This window comes from Astyanax mexicanus, chromosome 18, assembly GCF_023375975.1.
Source record: "Astyanax mexicanus isolate ESR-SI-001 chromosome 18, AstMex3_surface, whole genome shotgun sequence".
NCBI lineage: Eukaryota > Metazoa > Chordata > Actinopteri > Characiformes > Acestrorhamphidae > Astyanax > Astyanax mexicanus.
Window position 1 is genome coordinate 16,515,388 of NC_064425.1, and position 15,735 is coordinate 16,531,122.

Here is a 15,735-nt window from a genome sequence, read left to right on the forward strand (position 1 = left end):
CTGACGTTTTTGGTTTAACCAGGTAGTCTGGTATGAAATGTTTGCTACAGACCTTTCATACGGCGAAATGGTACCGAAGTGGTGCCGACTAATGTTCATTAGCCACTGTTTATTAGATCACTCTGAGCAGGGAAGCTATGAAAGCCTAAAGCTTTCATAAAACTTAGCCGACGCCGTTAAAAAAGGAACACAGCAGTGCTTAAAACGGCTTGAAAACTTCACGCTGGATACTCATTTTGACCTCTCACTAGTAAAAAATGTACGTTTTGCCTATACAGGCGAATGTAAACAGTACAACCGGAAACGTCCAAGCCGTATTATTTGAAAACGGAAATGCGTCAGAGCCGTGAGTGCCAGGTGCCCATTCCCGGGTTTGTAACTGAGCGCGCGGCGCCTCCGCTAAAGTAGCAGTGATTGGATCTCTTCCTAACTGGTCCCTACCTTTCACAGAATTAAATCAGTTCTGATTGGATTTCGTCCCTGCCAAACATTTTCGTCTCGTTTTTATTCGTTGACCAAAATGTCAGTTAATTTCGTCTCGTTGTGTGTGCGGAGCTGCTGTCTGCCCCTCCTCCCTGTGTGTGTGTGAAGCGAGACGGGAGGAGGGGCAGACAGTTCCCTGTCCTATCAGAGCGATTTCACACCAAAATGTTATTTGCGTTTTGTCAGTGTTGGAAGAGTAAAAATAGGAAAGTACCGCAATGTAACCCTTTTATTTTAGCAGAGTAACTGTAATCTGATTACCATTTATTGAAGCAGTAACTGTAACGGATTACAGTTACTCATAATTTGTAATCTGATTACGTAACGCCGTTACATGTAATCCGTTACTTCCCAACACTGAGTATCACTGCTCTAAAATATACATTTTGCTGCGCCTACAGCTTACACCCTTTCAACATTCAAAAGGCCTGTTTCTTAACCTGTGTTAGTTTGCTTGTGTAAGCATTTACATAAGGAAATGTAAATGTGCCCTTGTTGTAAGTTCAAGCTGAATGTGTGTTTTTTGTACGTTATTTTCCTGCTGTTTTGATGATGGAGAGCTAGCTTTATTTAATCTTTTTTCACATTGTGTTCTGTCTCTATTTTGTTGGTGCTTTAGCTCACCCCTGGAGCTACAGTTACTTTAGAAAGTCCCATGAATGCACCTCGCTGGCTCTTTGTCCTTTATCCACTATGTCCTTCAAATCACTTTAAAAAGAAGATGCCTTTAAAAAATTTAACAAGCTAAAAAAATAAAGGCTGGCATCGTGCCAATAACTTTCACTTTTGTATCTTGCTCTGATGGATGGGTTGGCATTGCCCTATTTTTGTTTGGTGTACAGCCTTATTTTTACCAGTAGACACTTGAGGTCATAGCAGATAAGTAATGAATAATACAGATTCGGAGCTGTAGTACAAACTGTGTCGATCCACAGTGGTGAACGAAAGAAACAAATCACACACTTGAGCTCAAGGTAAGATTTTTCTCCAGTAAAAATCTTATTTAGACCTTCACTTAAACAAAAGTATAAAAGTATTTGTCTTCAAAATGTACATTTATTTTGACATTTCTGTACAGTAACTGAAAGTAAAAGTACCATGATATTATAATGTAATGGTCTAATTTTCCTATTATCAATCAACTCATTATGGGTGAAAAGACTCAAAAAGTCACTCTTCAGGTTCACTAATATTTTACAGATTGCCATGAATTAAACTGACACTGATGTCTGTTAAAATGTTCAAAAACACAATGCACTAAAGGCAAATACATTTCTATTAGGCAGAACCAAGAGGCTTTAAAGAACTTATTGTCAACAAGCAAAGTTATGGTTAAATATTTATTTACATCTTACTTTACTCCATCTTTATTTTACTAAACTTGTCTGTGATCTTATTTGATCAGACGTATTGATGAAGCAAAATCCTGCAGCACTCCCGCTTATTCAGCCCTGAGTGGCAGTTTAGGGACCATAGGAAAAATACTGGACAAAATAAGTAATAAATACCTTTATCCAACTTTCACAAAATGTAATCTTGTGATGTCAGAGCAATGGTAAAATATTTATGTGTACATTTCTTTGTACTGGTTTGACATCATAAGGTCACATTTTCTAAAAGAGTTAAATATAATTATTAATTACTCATTTTGTATGTCATTTGTCCGACAGTCCCTGAAGATATGGAAGCGATGGCAAGCTACATGATCAGGATTCGAAGCCCTCAGAATTTTGGCTATGAAGTGTGGAGCTACTTTGAGCTTTGTAATGGTATAAAATAGTGATCTCTTTGCATTGACGTTTTGTTTTCTGCTACAAAAGTCTTTGCAAACTTTAGCTGCCTTTTTTATAGTCTGCAAGGTATAATAGATCACCAAATGATTTTTTACTACCCTTTGATGCAGAGCCTTGCTGTACTGTACTCTCTTTCTCTCCCTCTCTCTGTCTCTTAGCATTTATCTCTGTCTAGTGACTGATGGGCCCTGATCAGAAAGCCACTTTGTGTCCTTGTCCCCGTGAACTTTTGTGAGCTAGTGTACAGTGAGGAATAGTAGTGAAGCCTTTTTAAATGCTTTTCTGCTGGTGCTCTGGCCCTTAGCCACGGGGACTGGGGCTGCATGCGGAGTAAGCAGAAGCAGGACTGTAAATTTGCGTGCTGTGTGGAGGCCTCAGAGTGTGGTCAGTCTTCTTAGTGCCACTCATCACTCAAACAGACGCGAGAGGCGCTGAAGCATGCAGCCCAGTAATGCAGCCAGTCCTTCCCCAATCTCTTCCCACACATACACACAGACTCCTAAAACCCTCTGATAAATGAGCTTCTGCTGATGCTGCTGCATCATGGTAGTGGGCAGATGCTGCAGTATAGAAAGAGAATATTCACAGCTCCTGTCCCTCTCTATACATCTCTCTTGCTCACTCTCTCTGCAATACTAAGTGACATTTGGGTACTGTGATTCTGAAAAAAATATTGTGGTATTATAGTGATTGGATTAAGCGTTTGATAACGATGATTGACTGAATGATATATGGGTTAAATATCTCTTTTTACTTTCTCTGTCTCGCTCTGTCTCTCTCTCTCTCACACACACACACACACACAGCTGCTGGCATGTTTCCTTTTCAAGCTGTTTAAGGTGGAATATGGAGGTAGTGTTCATTTTCTCCATAAAATACAAGAAAAAACATCATTCATTTTTTTAAATCATGATTTTAATCAAATACTATTGTTGAGATTAATACAAACGTTTTTAAGAGATATATACTGCTATTTTAAATGTGAGTATATTTTGCGAATCTAACACTGATTTGATTATTAAAAAAAACTATTATTAGTCAGATTAGTCTGATTTAATTTATTTAAATTATGAAATGAAAGGAAGAGCAAGAGTTTCCTCTGTTGCATAGAGTATTCACAGAGTATTTTGGTTTGTTTACCACTTTTACGTTTATTACATGATTCCTTGTGTATTCTTTCATAATCTGGATGACTTCAGTGTACTGTATCTATTCAATATGCTAATGATATTTTGAGTCAGATTTGTAGGCACAGTTTGATTCGTCTATAGCAGGGGCGGGGAACTGCAGAGTTTGTTTTTACTATTCTAACATATTAATCCAGATAATTAGGTACTGATTTTAATCAAATTTTTCTTAAGCAGGAAACTAACCATGCTGTGATGGAATTTGTACAGGAGATCCTGATCTATAGTCAGAATACAATGTCATAGAGGAACTAACCTATTGGAATGTGAAATCAAGAGTACTGAATGTTTGAGTTCTAAACTGATTACCATGCTGTATACTACTGAAAAAGCATTGACCCTTACAATACACAGTGTAAAAGCAGTGCCTGCTACTGCATCTCAGCTGTCTTACAAGCGTTAATGAGGATTAATTTACAGGCCTAACTGGAACAGCTAACTATGCGATCCTGTTTGCTGTAGATGTACACGGCTGCTGGTGATTGGTCCTGAGAATGGAAAGGACTTCCAGCTCATTAAGGGCTCTATGAAGCGGAACGGATTTCCTGTCATGGTGCTGCAGAGGCATGAGTTCTGCCAACACATCCCCAACGTCAACCTGACCAGCGGAGACGCAGCATTTGCGGAATCCACTGCTGGAGTTCTGAACACAGAGCGAGCAGCTAGAGCAGCACAGGTCAGCAGCCGCTGAAGAGACAATTTCCTGTTGACTCACTCTTTCTCATAATGGTTCTTTATATAAAGATGTTATTGACCCAAAGCACAGGAACAATAGCAGCAGTAAAACTGCTTTCACTGTTCTTCTGTTTTCTTCGGTTGAAGCATATTGAGAAAATGTTATATGAAGTGAATCTGCAGTCACATTCAATTACAGTCTTACAAGACTGTAACTGAACTGAACTGCCAAATGTCATGGAACAAGAATTAGTTGTGTCATATGACTTTTACCATGTTACATGAAAGCTAAAGCACGCTGCACACTGGACCTGTGGGTTGTGTGTGTGGGGACTCCTGCATTAAATGTGAATGTAATTTCGTGTCTGTTCATATGGACAAACATAGCCAGACATAGTCATTCTCAAGTGAGTCCATTTGGAACAGTTGAGCAAAATAATAGTTTATAATTGTTTAAAACTTTTTATACTGAAAATAAATCTAGTAGATTTAGATTTGTTAATTCTTTTTGTAAAAATAAGTAACATTAAAAATAGTAAATAAATAATAAATATTCATTAGTGTAAAAATGCTGATGTTAAATTAACGTTTATTTAAAGGTTTTGAATGTTTGGGGCTCTGAATCTACACTCTAATTTATGCTTTTAGATTTCCATAAATAATAATATTAATAATTATTATTAATTTGCTTTTTGAAATTGCAAGACTACTGTGCAGGCTATATATATTTATGTAATGTTAGTAAAGTTTAATACAAACCATAACGCTGAATCAATGTTGAATCAATGTAAAATTGATGTACACAAACAAAATGAAGGTTGATGTTGTTTTAGTGCATTATTGATTGAAAAATAAACGTTAATTAAACTTTCTTTTGCTATCTAGGTTGTGAGTGTAGTCCCAACCATAAAAAAACTTAGTGTGCATTTAAGGTTTCAATTTCAACATTAACCAATGCCTGTTAAGCATTGTTCTAGCTTATAAAAGTTGTTTTTCCATCATCAAAGATATAAAGCAACCGATCGATCTATCGACAGACAGACAGACAGACAGACAGACAGACAGACAGACAGACAGACAGACAGACAGACAGACAGATAGATAGATAGATACTTTATTGGTCCCCGAGGGGAAATTGTAATACTATTAATGTTTATTCTTTGTTTGTTATTTGCTAACATGGTATAACAGGAACGACGCTATGATTCATTGGTTTCACATTTTAACTGTATTTTCATATTGAGAATATAAACGTATATGTATACGTATATAATATAATTACAGGCCAAAATAGCTCATTTACTCATGTGCATTTAAGATGACCACAGGATGTCGCTGTGTGAACTTAACGTGGCTGTCTAAAAACGGGTGGGTTAAAAACTGGGTTAAAAAAAGTCTGTAGGATGCGGCTCAACACTATAGAATTTCTTCAACCTCAGGTGTGGAGCTTTATCTTCTGACGGTGTGATTTTACCCTTATTTAACTTGAACACTACTGTTAGTGGTTAGCTTTTTAGTTACCACTATGGGTTTGTGAAATGGTGTTAGCTTTCGATAACATTATAGGCTTGTGTTGTGTTAGACATAGATATGTCGGTCTGTGGTGTTATCGGTTCGTTTGTTAACAGTTAAGTTAGCTTATTATCTAAAGTTATAGGCCTGTCTTCTGCTGTTAGCTTGTTAACTATCACTATCGCTCTGTGGTGTTAGCGGTTAGCTTTTTAGCTAAAGTTATTTGATTGTGTTGTAAGCGCTTAGCTAGTTAGCTAAACTTATTGGCTCGTGCTGTGCTGTTAGCTTGTTAGCTAATTTTAATGGTTTGTGTTGCGCTGTTAGCTTGTTAGCTAATGGGATTGGTACGTAGTGTTAGCTGTTAGCTTGTTAGCTAACGTTATTTGCCTGCGCTGTGCTGTTAGCTTGTAAGCTAACGCTATGGGCTTGTGGTGCTATCGGTTAGTTTGTTAGCCGGAAGCTTATTAGCTAACATTATTGGCTGGTGTAGGGCTGTTAGCTTGTAAGCTAACAGTATCGGTCTGTGCTGTTATCACTTAGCTTGTTAGCGTTTAGCTTATTTGCTAACGTTATTGGTTTGTGTTGTGCTGTTAGCTTGTTAACTAGCGTTATTGGTTTGTGTTGTGCTGTTAGCTTGTTAACTACTGCTAACATTATCGGCATTTGCTTTTAGTGGTTTTAGTGGTTAGCGTGTTAGCTAACGTTTTTGGTCTGTGGTGTTAGCGCTTAGCCTGTGAGCTTAAGTTATCCAGTGCTAGCTAGCTAGCTAACTTTAGACTTGACTTTTAATCATAGTCAGTTTTAATAAGTACTAAGGTTTGTTAACGTAACTAACCTAATTAACATAATTAAAAGCAGCTGTACTGATCTCTGTGTAACCCTGTAGTTCTGTACTAGAGGCTAGCTTAGCCAGTGAGCTTCAGAACCAAACACCACAAGCTAATTTCTATATTCTTTCCATCCAGTCTCTCCATCATTCTCGTCTAAACGTTTAACTGTAAGTAGAGTTTCAGTCAAAATGTGTCCAAAGTACAGTTAAACCTCCTCTGTGACACAGTATCATGTTTCTTTGCCTTATTTGAGCCTCTTGTAAATGGATGGATAATAGCCCAATCATATAATATCATCCTAAATCAAATATATGAATGATTTCTATCCTCCTTCCCAGAGTACTTTATATCTGAAGCATTCTGGGCTGACATTCTGCTAATTTTAAGTATTTTAATCCTTTAGAAACAGGACACATCAGGCTGCCAATATTTTACTGTATGATTCTGTATGAATATAAAGTAAATAGCATTAAAATTTAGTCGTAATTAACTGTTTAATTAAATGATAGTAGAAATACTGTAAAATATTGGTGACCAGAGCTGTTACATTTGTTACTGTGACACTCCTACACCAGCTCCATACCACACTGCCCCTGCATCACAATGCATTCATTACACCCAAATAAATGTTTTTTTATACTGTTTTTAATTGGCAGTAAATTAACAGCCCAAATAAATTTTACAACAGACATGTTTTTTTAATTGCAGGATAATACTGTTAAGAATGGCTGGCAATTTACACAAAGTTGTACAATGTGTGAAAAATGAAAACATTTTGTTATTGGAGGAGTTTTTATAAAATTTATACATAAATTACCCATGACAAGTATGAATTAAGAGTTACGTAATTTATTTTAAGGCACCATACACATCAATACATTTCTTTACGAATGTATCATATGATTTTTATCACATCTTCAGATGGTTTTAAATGGTTTGAATGGTTTTAAACCCAGACAAAAATGACTTACAGCTGCCACAATATTCTTACACAAGTTCCTTTCTGGAAACAATGCTGAGATGTATTGCTGTGTGTGTCCTTCCAGCACTCCAGTGGACCATAATCCTGACCGAGCACTAACACAACACAGCAACATCATTAGTGAGTGTAGCTTGTTAAGGCTTTCCAGCACTTCGCTATAGGACTGTGGCCTTGCACCTTTACACACTGTGTCTCCTCCAAGTCCCAACACGTTCTAGTCTACAGCTGATCCAGAGTGCAGTGCTAGGCTCCCTGATGGCACTGTCTGAAAGCTCATTATTTGACCAGCTCGTTCCAGAACATTCTTTCTAGTTTCATACATTGTTGTTGTCACTTTACTTTAAGTTGAGAATCTGCTCAATCTAAACAAAGACAGTTCTAAAGATAACTTTACTGAGTTTATGTTTGTCAGGTTGACCTTTTGTCTGTTAGCTGATGTTTGTCTGGCTTTAGAAGAGGTGGATTGAATGCAGTGTTGAACCCCATATATTCTTTTGGATATCAGGGCAAGCTTCATTTATGGAAGAAAAAAGAACAGCAACTGGTCTCTTTAATATATAAGTATATATGTAATTTTGCTAAAATATATAATACATATATGAAATGTACAGATGGGTTAGTGTTCTTTAAGCACTGATGATATCCCTAATATACTTGTTAAAGCATATTGTCCATACGATAAGAAACGTGGCACAATACAATACAATATCGATATATATATATATATATATATATATATCAGCTCTAATCAAGGCTTACATTACAGCTTGGATTTTTTTTTGGCTTTGGCCTTTTTAAGTTGTTTTCCAGCCCTGTTTTTTCCTGAATTGTCTTTATTTTTAACCAAGAGACAACATATTGTATTGTTTCATATTGTGTCTCACCACGACATTTATCGCCATATCGCACAGCACTACTGAGGACAATACAATTTTCTATTATGTTGAACCTTTACAATTTGCTACTATATTTTCTTTTTTTTTCAGGTAGATTTCCATAGACATGGTGGTGTGATCCAGGATACACAGAATTGCTACAAATGAATCCTGGCTTTGTGGCGACTGGAGCTGGCTTGTGAAGGGTGAGAAATCTGGTGATCACAGCAGGTTCCTGGGCCAACATGTTCCTCTCACACATTGGACTGCAGCTGCCACTGAAGGTACGGCAGCCAGACGGACAGAGTCAAATCAATTCATTCATCCACTCTCCCACCACACAGACACACACACACACACACACACTCTCTCTCTTTATCTGGTGTAAAAAATTCATCCACAACACTCTGAGAGAATGGCAGACGCTAGGTCGCCAAGCATTATCTGAAAGGAAATCATTTCCGCCACAGTGCAGCAGGGAGGTCAGAGGCTGGGAATTACACACAGCCCCGCGGAGCTTGACTGGCATCACCCCAGGTCAGCCGGAAAAGTCAGCCATGGCTCAGAGTAAACAAGCCAGGACATTTCCCTCCCCCAGCGCTGCTATACCCACAGCCCAGCCAGCCTCAGCTCACACAATCTTCCTCATGTCACACACCAAAAGAGAGGTGATGGGTGAGGAAATATTCGCTGTTGTTTAAGCTCGGAATTGGGCCCGAAATTGGAATTGCATTATTCAGTGTAGCATGGACCTGAAAGGCTGCGCTCAAGTGAGCAGGAGTGTATGTGCGACTTGTGAATTTTTGCGCTGGCGGATTTTCTTTATAGCTGCTGAACGAGGAAGCGGACTGGGCAGTTCATTAAAGTGAGAGCTAGTAAATGCTGTCCCCTTATTACCTCTCCCATGATGTGATTTATATCAGTATATATTCATTTAATTAAAACCCCATCCCTGTTACTACAGTAATGGTAGAACGCTACTCTAGTAGTTGCTGTTGGATCAAAGACAGCAGCGATGGAGGGAAAGACCTGATCCAATCGCGGAGTTAAAGACTTTCTTTTTCTTTCCCTCTGTGTCTCTCTGTGTGTCTCTCTCTCTCTCTCTCTCTCTCTCTCGGCAGGTGGTGAAGATAAATGTGTGTTACTGGATAGAGAAGCTTCCAGGCTCCTACAGCGTCAATAACCGCCTCCCTTGCTTCGTCCAGCTGCTGCCAAAGAAGGCAGAGGATGACATCTATGGCCTCCCATCCAATTAGTGTACAAGACTGATGAAGGTAAGTGACAGGAGGCAGGATTGTATGAAAAAAAAAAAAAACGTTGAGGTCAGGGGATCGACTGGATGGCAGCACTGCAGAACGGAGCTCTAGAACCTATGTGAATGGCTATAGAATTTGGCTATAGTGGATGCAATTGATCATTGTAAATCATTTGTAATACAGTCTTTGTGAAATATGTTTAACTATTTGATGTAATGAACCAGCATAAATGACCTCTTTTTATCCTAACACACAATGATCATTAACATTGTGGTGATTTTAAAAACTGAGCATGGGAGATTTGGGGAGAAATTTAATTTTGGGGGTCTGTGGTTAACTCTGATTATAAATGTAAAGTCTGATGTGCATACAGTTTATAACAGCAGCAGATTTCAATAATCCGCTCGTTTAAAATATGCACTCATTCTCAAATAAATTATTGAATTGAAATATTATTTAAAAAGGAGGTAAAGGTTACCAGGAATGAAAAATGTTTCAAATCTTAAAGAAGTAGTGTGTAACACAACATGCCAGACATCTTGGCATGGAATTGTAGAGGTTTCTAATTGTGTCATTTGAGAATCAAATCAAGTTTTTTTTTATATAGCACTTTTTACAACTGATGTTGTCACATCAGTTCAATCCCACACATGTTCAATCAGGGGTACATCTAGCGATTTGGCTGGCCAAAGTGTAGCCTGCTACTCAGCACTGAAGATGACCCGCTGCTTTTGTCTCTAGGTTTAGGTTAAGGGCTTCAGGCATGTTGTTCCTCCCTGAATCATCTGAACATGTCAGTCACCCTGCAGCACATCATCCACCATAAAATCTTTTGGATATCCACTGAGAGCACCTTGTGTAAGCCATTCTTTAGACCAAAGCACAATGAAAAGCATCTCTGTTCTCTGTTTCTGGGTTAAATAATAGAGGCTGGTTCAGAGCTTGAAAGGCACAGTAGCCCTGCTCTCTGATCTGTGTTCTCTTAGTCGTTGCAGTTTTCCAGCACACTGTTGCCTCACGGGGAGTTCTCAGACCTATCACACTCAACATGGCTGAAAAGGAGAGCACAGATGGTTGAGTCATGTTAGATGTATTATCTCTGCTCCAAAAAACTAGAGCCTGGCTTTGTGTGCCTATCGGCCCCTCTCCCCAGCGTGCCACAGAGTGATGTATTATGGAGCTGTAGTGCTGTCTCAGGTCCCAGATGACAGGGCTGCAGGAGACCATTCTCTTTTATGAATCCCACAGACTGGATTGAAGTAAATGTAGTCTTGATGTGTATGAGATCCTCTTGCTTCTGATCTGAGTGCCTCTGTTTAATCTGTTTAATCTTGTTTCTTTCATTTTAATGTGGACAATTCTTATTTGTTTATTACACTGCCTGACCAAAGAGATGAGCGTGAGATCATCATTTTCACATATGGATTGGCCACCAGAGAGTCTAGACCTTAACCTTACTGAGATACTTTGGGATGTGCTGGAGAAGGCTTTGCTCAATGGTCAGACTCTGCCATCATCAATGCAAGGTCTTGGTGAAACATTAAAGCAACACTGGATTTAAATAAATCTTGTGACATTGCAGAAGCTTATTGAAACAATGACACAGTGAATATGTTCCCCAATCAAAGCTAAATGTGGTCTGACCAAATATAAGAGTATGTGACTTTTTTTTTTTTACTTATTTATTTATTTATTTTTTGTCTTGGCCAGGCAGTGTATTATTATATTGTGTGGCGGAGCTCAAAAGGGGATTGGATTCCTCTTTGTGAGTGTTCTTTTTTGACACTTTCAAAATTTTGGAGTGCATGCAAAATGCATGTGTGTTATCACTTCTGGATTTTTAATTATGTTTATTGTGTTGATTTTACAGTTTTTGCCATTTAATTAACTTAACCTTATGTGCAATTGGTGGACATGTCCAGTTCTCCTCAAAGAACCAGTGTAGACAAAACATGGGGTAGTGGGGGCTCAGCTGTTAGAGCACCAAGAAGCTGATGATGGGGTTGTGTATTCAAGCCTCAGAAGTTCATCCAAACTTAACTCATCAAACCTCTAACCTGCATCTAATAATCTCTTTCTTTGTACAGAGGCACAGTTATGCTTGATCAGAAAAGGCTATCCCCAAGAACTTTTCCACAAAGTTGAAGGTATATCATCACTGTTCAATGAAAAACAAGTATCTCCAGAACACCAACTTTACAGGAGAGAGAAAAAAACCTTCTAAATTTTCAGTGGAAGTCAATGTAAAAAGGGTTTATTTCAGTTAATTTAGGAGAATTGTATTGGCCCATATATCTTGACACTGTTTAAGGGACAGTTATGAATCAACATTTAGGAGAATTGTTTTTCATTGCACAGCGACGATATACTCTGTATGCATTTTTTTTAGATTGCATTAAACTAGCCACATTGGGGGAAATAGTGGACGTTTTTGCAAGTGCTTTCTCTGCCTTGCCCTTGAACTTGCTGCTTTTACAGGGTCGCTTAGTTCTGAAGTTTAGCTTTAGAAACAGCCACCCAGACTCCAGTGTTAAGACACCAATAGAACTGTGTCAAAATTTGTCACACATTGCAAATTTTCACACCTGGGAAAGCAGATTGCTTCGCTATGCCTCTGTAAGATTTGCAGATGTGTACGCTTATTACTTCATAGCTTGACTAATTTCTCAGATTTGCCATCCAGATGGTTTCAGTAAAATGTATACACGTCTTTTCTAAAAGTCAAAATAATGCACAGGCAGCAAAGTACCAGAAAATATAACTTGCACACAGTGCTGGAAGGCAGTAAAAGCATTTAGGATTCTATATTTAATAAAAACAAAGCACCAGTGAAATAATTCATTCAAGTTAGTAACATATGAATGAGTAGATTTGAACTGTAAGGTAATAATACAAGATAAAGTGAAAGTAACTGCTAAATCTATGTTTACTATTTTCTGAGTTGGATTTGGTGCCAAGGTTCTGGGCCACTGTTTGGCCTGAATTACATTCTTCAGTATAATACTTTTAATAAAATATATATTTTTTGTTTTTGTAATATTAATTTTAAAAATGAATTTTGTGTTGAACAAAGCAAGAATAAACCGACTTTTCATGTGAAGCGTTGCTGTTTTATATATTGGACAAATATCAGCCATGGGTCGCATTAAAAAAGATAGTGTGAACAGACTAAAATAAACATTTGATTTGTTGACAAAATAAGATTTGGGCCTATTTCACCTGCTGTGTGAACATAGCCTTAGTGTTTGTGTCAAGCTTAAGTCCTTAGCTAATTAGCAAGGACCATGACTGGTGAAAATTTGACAATTTGTGACACATTGATTAATGTTTTAATGTTCAATTCCCAATCAGAGGAAGAATGACCTAAGAATTTTTAAGTACCTATATCTCTTCATACATTCTTGTTTTTTTTTAGGAATATGCGTTGTAGACTGTAATCTTTTCTGCTTCCCAGCGCCACCATTTCCAGCGGCCCTGTAAATGTATACTACATACAAGTACATACTGTTCTGATACAGGCAGAACAATCTCTAAAGTTGAATCTCTAGACTGAATGAGGAGGCGAGAAGTGACTGGAGCAGTATGGAAACAGATGATAATTGTGCGAGGACACGCTGGGGCAGAGCCGTCAGTTTTAATGGGATCTGCAGAACAATGTCTTTGTCAGCTCCACCATATTGATTACTTTCACCTTGCCAAATAAAGCAGGAACATCCTAGGAATATACAAGCATCTCTGCCAAGTACAAACGCTGTTGGAGGCCGATCAATTCAATCACATATCCCTCTATTAAAGAGGCCAGTCGCTGACAAGCTGCTTTCAGTGTTTGAGATGAAGGTGATGGGTTGGCAAAAAGTGCAATAACTTCTATAGACCTCCCACACAAAGTTTGACTAAACTGCTTTTGCGACACTGCTTTGGATTCCCAGCGTAATGAGCTGAGTTCTATTCTGAGCTCTTCGATTCGGTTCAAGGATTGCTCATTATTTAACTAACCTGATTTTATATTTGAAAAAGAATAAATGCAGTTAGTGAAGTAGCTAATGAACATTTTTCTGGAGAGTCTTATGTTAACATCCTCCCTCTTTTTGCTCAGTCAAACAGCTTGTAGGTCACAGACGAGTGCCTCTTTGTCCTGGATCTTCACCCTTCACCTACAGCGGCACTGTGATTGGAGCTGGATGCTCAGGTCAGTTTAAACAGTGAACCACACACAGTTTGTACTCCCACACACACACACACACACACACACACACACACACAACCACACACAACCACATACGCACCCTTACCATCTGAAAAAGCCAGCTCAACTTTTAATGAGGGACTGAGCAGGGGCAGCAGTGAAGGACGGCATGTGAAGCCCCCAGTGCGGACCCCTTTTATCCTCTAATTAAAGGCGCTTGTGGCTCCCTGGGCTCGTGCGTGCCTCCGCAGCCGCCGCTCCGGGCCCAAAGGGCTCTCCTGGCATTTGTTCCATCTGTTCCCATCGCCTTGTCCTTTAGCTAATTACAGGCTAATTAATTTCTGCTCAGGCTCGCTCTGGAGCAGCGGCCATGGGCCGAGAGGGGCTCCATTAGCGGCATTTCATTTTAAAGGCTTGGGAAAAGATGTGCAGCAGCGCTGCTATTAACTCCATCATCTGCAAGCTATTCATCACACAGCATTGTTCACAGTCAGCAGCAGGGTCTGACTGAGATCTCAGTTGGCTGATAACACTGGTTGAAATTGAGGTCCCACATATTGGCAGTATTTGCAAAATTCTTGCTAATGTACCACAGGCAATTAGGGACCGTTTGATATGGGAATACTGGGCCAAATTCAGCTTCTCTTTATATCAGGACTGTGGTGCAGCAGGTAGTGGATGTGCTGCTCACACCTGCCACCTGCCTTTGGTCAAATGTTAGTAAATTTATCAAGTAGCAGATAAATTTAAGTAAGCCACATAGGCAAGTTACAATTTGTACAGGAGAAACAAAAAGCTTATCTTTTAGTACAGACCTCTTGGGGGCAGCAGTGTGCCTGTTGCACATTTGATATCATTATGAAATTTGACAAATAAGAAAGTTTAATTTAGTTTGAGATTTATTGCCCCTTGGCTTGGATGCAATTTTTCCCAGGATAAAAAGTAGTTTGTGCGTTCACTGTGAAGTTCTACCTTGCTCTACCTTACGCTACCACACTCTACCTGCCTCCATCCTTGTTATGTCACATAAGCACCGTGTGCAGTGGAAAGAGCTCCTTCTGTTAATGTATACGGGCAATGCAGTTTGAGTTTACTGTTATTCACAATCACAGCTTTTTTGATGTGTTCATCAATAACACTAAAAATACAATTTATCTTACAGCCCAAGTGAATGGTAGAATTCAGACATGTTCATGAGGCATAACTTCTCATTCTGGCTGAGCAACTATAGGGACCTGGGGTTGTGGATTTGATTCTCACTCTTCTTTATGTCCGTGAGTTGTCTTGTATGTTATCCTCAGGTCTGTGTCCTTCCTGCGGTAATTTGGTTTAATCACACCTTCCAGAATCACATGGTAGGTGAACTGGCGCTGGTAAATTGCTCACAAGGGTGAGTGTGTGAGTGTATGGGTTTGCGTGTTATCGTGCGGTGGACTGGCACCCTGGCCAGGGGGTATTCCTGTCTTCCACTCAGTGATTCTAATATACTCTGGACTCACCATGACTGTGACCTGGAAGAACTGATTTAAAAGATGGATGTATAAATGGATAGATGGGAAAAGGTGTGCAGCAATATTACTATTAGCTATCTGCTAACTATTATTTGTGAGCAGCAGGGCCTGACTGAGATCTTAGCTGGCTGAAAACACTGGCTGTAACTGGTTTGCTAGTTTTTTAGTTTTTACAAAATTCCTGCTCATATTTTCCAGGCAATTTAGGAGGCGCCATCATGGAAACTTTTGGTTAATGTCGATATCTGATATTTTTTAAATACAGGGAGATTGTCAGTAGAGGTAGTTCTCAGGAGTTAGCAGCACTATTTTATTTAAGGATTGGAGCCTTGTGTGTGTGTGTGTTGCACAGCTCCAGGTGCCTGGGGTTTTGTGGGTTTGATCCTCACTCCAGTCTGTTTCTGTGAGAAGATTGGTGTGCTCTCCTCATGTCCATGTGGGCTTC

The 15,735-nt window shown here is 39.0% G+C and overlaps 1 protein-coding gene across 1 annotated transcript in view; it reads left to right on the forward strand.

The window, feature by feature from the left end:
- The first annotated feature begins 333 nt into the window (after positions 1 to 333).
- pipox (pipecolic acid oxidase) overlaps positions 334 to 15,735 on the forward strand; it is a 36,762-nt gene continuing 21,360 nt past the window's right edge. The window contains 6 exon segments of the mRNA XM_049467435.1: positions 334 to 371; positions 3,926 to 4,139; positions 8,449 to 8,482; positions 8,485 to 8,621; positions 9,459 to 9,611; positions 13,690 to 13,782. Of these exon segments, the coding sequence (XP_049323392.1) occupies positions 334 to 371; positions 3,926 to 4,139; positions 8,449 to 8,482; positions 8,485 to 8,621; positions 9,459 to 9,593 (558 nt within the window). The 3' untranslated portion in view covers positions 9,594 to 9,611; positions 13,690 to 13,782.